The sequence below is a fragment of the Equus asinus genome, chromosome 24, assembly GCF_041296235.1.
Source record: "Equus asinus isolate D_3611 breed Donkey chromosome 24, EquAss-T2T_v2, whole genome shotgun sequence".
In the NCBI taxonomy this organism is placed as follows: Eukaryota; Metazoa; Chordata; class Mammalia; order Perissodactyla; family Equidae; genus Equus; species Equus asinus.
In genome coordinates, this window is record NC_091813.1 from 68,121,203 (window position 1) to 68,127,347 (window position 6,145).

The 6,145-nt window shown below is 55.9% G+C and overlaps 1 protein-coding gene across 3 annotated transcripts in view; it reads right to left on the reverse strand.

Moving 5' to 3' along the window:
- MAP3K5 (mitogen-activated protein kinase kinase kinase 5) overlaps positions 1 to 4,999 on the reverse strand; it is a 179,574-nt gene extending 174,575 nt beyond the window's left edge. Inside the window, exon 1 of one of the 3 annotated variants that reach the window (XM_070496531.1) lies at positions 4,130 to 4,999. In XM_070496531.1, coding sequence (XP_070352632.1) covers positions 4,130 to 4,541 — 412 coding nt within the window. In that variant the 5' untranslated portion in view covers positions 4,542 to 4,999. The remainder of the gene's footprint in view (positions 1 to 4,129) is intronic. The other 2 variants (XM_014850604.3, XM_070496532.1) reach the window with 2 other exon arrangements.
- Positions 5,000 to 6,145: the final 1,146 nt, after the last annotated feature.

Genomic DNA, 6,145 nt, shown 5'->3' on the forward strand with positions numbered 1-6,145 from the left:
CCTTCCCCAGCATCCTCCCTCTCCCTGCCCAGCCTCCCAATCCTTCCTCCAACCTCATCACAGCGCCTCCTCTCCTCACGTCCAATCCAAAGTGAAGCCCCTACATCTGGCCAAGATGCTACCAGAAGCTAGATAAAAGCAAAAGATTCTACCGCAAAGAAAGGTGCATTCAAAGTCCCGGTTTCAGGTTTCAGGAACATAATTTTCCCGAATGTTTAAAACGACGAAAGGGTTTCACACTTCAAGTCCACCGAGTCAACAAGCTTCTTACAGGCTATTCCCAGAAGCTAGCCACCACCTCTGACACTGTTGTAAGAAGTGTGCTTCAGTTCCAAGCAGCAACCTTAAGTCATTTAACCTGAACGTATGAATGCAACCTCCTTCCCGTTCAGGATTCCCATAAGCAAAACGGGGGACTCATGGAGCCTGTTCTCGCTCTACTTCACAGAACTGATGTTCCTTAAAAAAAGGTTTCTGAGACGCTTCCGCCTTGGGTCTACCTGGAGGGAGTCCCTCTGCGTCCCTGACACCTCTTAGCTTTATGGAAACTGACCGCCTACCAGGCAGGGGGCTAGGGAGAGAGATGCTCTTGTATATGTAAACACAAAGAATTTTCATAAAAGCCGCGACAGAACAGTAGTCTCCACTCAGAACGGAAGTGAAAAAGAGAACGAGACGTGTATCAGAGAACGAACTAGATTACAGTTAAACAACAAACAGGGAAAATCCCTGAAAACCTTTAGCCGCAATCTATCCTCTAAAGAGACACCAGGACACATAGACAGGGAAGCCTGTAAAAATGTAACCAGCTTTGAGTCCTTACCCCTTCCAGTAAGTGCAGCTATTCCAACACGAACATTCTCTTTTATATGTTGGGGTCCTTCTTATCCCTCTGCCTGAGTGTAGGGGTCACCTCTGAACCTGCTCCTCCACCCAGCCTCTCTGCCCCCCGTCGATTCTAGGGGCTGTTTCCTGGGAGCCCAGGGCGTTCCATGTGGACCCTCCCAGAGGCCCTGCTGCAGCCAGGCTTGATTCTGCCCCTTCACCAACTCTGAACTTATAGGCTGGGAACATGATATACACACACAGTTCACTCACCCCGAAGGACTGAAATGACTCGTTTTGTATTAATAATGTTGTAATTTTAAAGTACAGAATCTGAAAGTTGGAGGGAATCTCAGAAAACAATTATTCCAACTCTGTACTATTTTCTGAGATTTTAAATGACCTTTTCCAAATTGGAGAACCAGGGCCAGAATCCAGATCTTGAAATTCTTGGAAAGCTCTGCCCCAGCGTACCATCCTTCCTCAGTGTTGCAGACTCACAGGAGTAAAGCTGTGGATCTCAGAAATTTACTTCAATCTCCCTCCACTCCCACCGCTGGTCAGTTTTGGGGGCCTCTGGAGGAGGTGAAGGGCCTTGCTCCCGATTACATGGTTCAGAGCAGAGCCAGGATGGAAACCCCGACGGAACCTGAGGGAGAGTGTTCGTCCCCCCCAATATCATCCTGATTCAGCTTCCAAGTGGAGGCAGTGGATGTGGAACAAAGGTTAGCACGGCCCAGGGGCCAAAATCCTGCCAGGCCTGTTTCTGCATGGCTTGCAAGCTAAGAATTGTTTCTACATTTTTAAATGGTTGGAAAAAGAGAAAAAAAGAATAATATTTTGCGAATTACATGAAATTCAAATTTCAGTGTGCATTAATGAAGTTTAATTGGAACACAGTAACGATCACCTGTTTAGGGACTGTTAACGGCTGCTCTCCAGTTTCAACGGCTAAGCTGAGTCGTGGGAGAGACCTCATCAAGAGTCTAAAATATTTACCATCTGGCCCTCTACAGAAAAACCTGCCCAAGCCTGGTGGAGGAGAAGCAGGCACTGTCTTGGAAAACAGAAGAAAAGTTTTACTACTTTCAAACTGGGCAGCCCTCAGGTTAGAAAAACAAAGGGTTTGGGCAAAACTGATAACATCTTCCTTCACCACATCTTCAGGCAGAATGAGAGGGTTCAGAGAGGGTTGAGTCCATTCCACTGACTCAGGGTTAAATGGAGCCCACCCAGGCCGAACCGAGCAGTGGGATGGGACAGGGCTGGCCCAGCAACACTGGTATTCTGAGAGCATGGTCCTCCGCAGGCTTCCACACTGCACTCAACTGGCTCACACAGTCCCTCCAGCTCTCTGTCACATGATTCCAGGATAGAGACCTTCCCCTGACTCTGAGAGTAAATCAGCCTAGCTGAAGGGCAAAGCGGGAGCTTTAAGGGTCTGCACCTGAAGTGGAATCCTGCACTGACCAGTCACCACCCCGGGGCCTAGGGCTGGCTGTGGATCCCCTGGTTTCCTGAGAAGGAGAGGAAGCCCTTCCACCACAGGCTTGTCTGGAGGATTAAACGAGAGCCAGTCCAAATGTCTGGTCCCTTCTCATCTTTTTCTCTCCCTTCCCCAGAGACAGCACTTGGAGAACAAGCTCTCCGTGAGCCTTCCCGGGAAACCTTCTTTCAAAATAGCTCAGCGTTTAAGATTTTTTTTATAGAGCCCTATAAAAAATACCCAATCTATCAGCGCAATAAAAATAGGCCCAGAACTCGGTTGGGTGTTTTCCTCACGTATCTTTCAGTTCTTTGAAGCTTCTTCCAAATTATAATCCAAAAATAAGAGTGCTGTAAATTTTTAGAAAAGTTATGTTTACGTAATTTTTATAGCAAGCCACTCAGAGAACCAAGCCATAATATATGATACTCATGCTCAGTTAGGAAGACCCAGTCTGTAACAAAATAGCAAAACCAGAAAGTCGCAGTTTATTTAGTCTGGCTTGCTCAGCATGAAGTTCTTCCTGTTCTTAAAATATTCAGCTTTGGCTGAACTCCAAAATTGACACAAATCAGCCTACTTCAGGTGTGCTGAAGAGACTGAAGGGAAACAGAACTGGAACACAAGGTGGGAACACAAAATCTTTCACGTGATTGCAAATACAAGAACCTTATTGTTAGAAACCACCATTAAATCAAATTTTCCGCCCACACAAAAATAAACGCGTACATATTGTCAACATTGGTTGCACAGGGCGCTAAAGGTTAATTTCAAGAACATATTACTATTCCTCACATTTGCTAACAGCTTCAGCCACCAGAACTGCAGTGACACCCTGAAATCTGCGACAGGTTGAGAAGATACATTTTTTTCCACGGCTTACGATAGCAATCACTTCAATGGCCAATCCCGTCTTAGTTGTTAAGATAGCATATCAGCCTCTAAAGCAAAGTGAAACCCTTTCCAGCACATCAAGGGACATGGAGTAATAAAAACCAGACCTGGTTCTTTCACGAAAGTCCTAACAGAGACGCCACACAAGTTGTGTGGGTTACTTTTGGAAGTAACTACTTGAAAGTTCAAACAGGTAAGCGATGGGAAGTTCAAACCACTGAACTTAAGGCAAAACGAGTGGGTAAGATCCTGACATGACCTGCAAATCCGTGCAGACACACTGTGTGTGCAGCCGGCTCCTTGGCATCAGTCATGGTTTCTGTACCCCCGAAACGACACCGAGAAAACAAGACGTCCCCCAAAGCAGTCACAGGCACGTACAGAAGGTGAGCACAGGCCACCCCAATAGAAGAGAAGCCGCGACACTGGATGGAGAAGGGCAGATTGGGGCAAGGACGCGCACTGCCAAGGAGCTGAGTTCTCTAAGGGAGCACCCCGCGGCGGCGGCGGCCGCTGGTCCCGCCCAGACACCTGAGGCTCGGCCCCGCAAGGCGCCCCCCGCCCCAGGTGCACGGAGCAGCGCCGCGTCCCCCCCAGAAGCGGAGTGCAGGGAGCAGCGCCGCGTCCCCCCCAGAAGCGGGGCGCCGGGAGCAGCACCGCGTTCCCCCAAAAGAGGGGTGCCGGGAGCAGCGCCGCGTCCCCCCAGAAGCGGGGCGCCGGGAGCAGCACCGCGTCCCCCCAGAAGAGGGGTGCCGGGAACAGGGAGCAGCGCCGCGTCCCCCCAGGAGCGGGGCGCCGGGAGCAGGGAGCAGCACCGCGTCCCGCCAGGAGCGGGGCGCAGGGAGCAGGGAACCGGGCGCTCGCGGCGCGCCGTCGCCCGGAGCAGCAGCCCCCCGCGCGGACAGCCCCGACCCGCACACGCACCTGCGTTGTAGAACCGGTCCAGCACCGCCGTCTCCCCGAAGTCCAGCTTCCCGAAGTGCAGGGTCTCCAGGGCGGCGCCCGCCGCCTCGCACGCCTCCCGCAGGCTCTGCAGCGCCTCGCTCTCGGCCACGGCCAGCGGCCCCTGGCTCGCCTCGTTGATCACATAGGCCACCGTGGGGCGCCGGCCGCCGCCGCCGCTGCCGCCGCTGCCCCGGCTCCGGGGGGCGCTGCCGCAGCAGGGGGGGACCGGGGCGGCGGCGCTCTCCACGTTCCAGAAGCTGCCCGGCGGCGCCGGCGGCGGGCGCGCGCCCTCCTCGCCCTCGGCCGCCGCCCCCCGCCGGCTGCCGCCGCCCTCGGCGTGGGCGCAGGGCGGCACGGAGAAGGTGAGGCCCTCGGCCGCCTCGCCGCTCATGGCCCCCGCGCCGCCGCGCCGCCGGGCCGGCCACAGCTCGGGGCTGCTCCGCGCGCGCCGGGCTACGCGGCTGCCATCGCGCGTCCCGCCCTCCGCGCCGCGCCGCCGCCGCCTCTCGGGCGCCCTCTCGCCCGCGGGGACGCCGCTGCCCGGCGGCCGCTCGCCCCTCCTCGGCGCCTCCGTGGCCGCGCGCCGCCCGCCCGCCGCGGGAGAGGGTGCGGTGGGAGCGGCGGCGGCGGACCTGCCCGTGCGCTCGCGGGCGCCGCTCCGGGGGCGGGCGCTCCGGCCGGCCGGGGCGGGGCGGGCGCCTCGGCGAGCTACCTGGCGGCCCCTCCCGGGCTGGCGGGCCCGGAACGCGGCGGCCCAGCCTCCAGGACCCGCCCCTGCCGCCGCGGCCGCCCTGCCCGCGCGCTTCCTCCTCCTCCCGGCCGCGCTCTCCCCGCGCCGCGCGCTGCGCTCGCCGCCGGCTCCGCTTCCCGCCGCCCACTCGTCGCGGCACCGAGTGCCGGGCCCGCCCGTGGGGGGCGCTGCGGGCGGCGCGGGCCGGACCCCTACGCGCGCGGTTCCCACCTCCGCCGGCCCGCCCGGGGCGGACGCACGACTAGGGGCGCGGAGAGTCTGCCCGGCGACTCCGCGGCTTCTGCCCTCGCGCCCGAGGCCGTGGCAGCGGAACCCCGGCCGGCTCGCTGGGCTCTGCGCGCCGCGCTGGAGGACCGGCCGCCGGGAGGGGTCAGCCGGCGCCCCGGAGCCGGCGCCTAAGCGTGTGGGCGGTTGAGTGGGGCACGGGGGCGCCCCGGCAGGGCCAGGCTAGGTGATCAGGTCTGCCCCTGGACTTTTCATTGTAAATCTCTAGTAAGTGTGCTGTCATTAACGAGTAATCGATTAGCTCCAGCTGCTGAACGAGCTCGCATTCTCATTTAGGTTCTCAACATTCCCCCTCCACGCACCACATACTTCCTCGAGATGGAAGACCGGGACTTGGCAAATAATCATCTGCCAGAGGAAAGAGGGAGATTAAGTGATTTATTCTATTTTTAAAATTGCACCATAGGAAAAAAAATGTATGGACGGCTTAAAAGCAATCAAAAAGTATTTACTTATATGGGGAGCAAAAACAGATGTGTAAGTTCTCAGCTTCCCCAGAATACTGTAACTTTCGGGAAACCAGTGAAAGTTGCAGTGAAATAAAGAAGCGGGTTTGGACTTCCCATCTTTGGGAGCCCGGATTAATGAGTTCTGTGAAAGAGGCAGAAGGATTATGCAAATGATACTCAAACTGGGGGGGTTGGGGGGAGGATAAAACGGTTGAGTAGTGAAGAGTTAAAAGGAAGGAAGGAAATGGTAATGTGGAAAACCCCTCGCAGCTGCACAACTGTATCCTCAACGAAGCAAAGTGACTTAGCTTTTTCTCAAGGCTTGTAGAGTGACAGAGGTACATTGACAGTAAGGAACCTTGCTCCTCTACGTGTGAGCTGGAATCTCTGTGGTCCACATCGGCCTTTGGCCTGGGTATCATTAGGAAAGTAGATATTTAGTGGATCAGTGATCACACTGAACAAAATGTCGATAGGCTGCTATAGATAGACACCTTGTAATATTCCCGA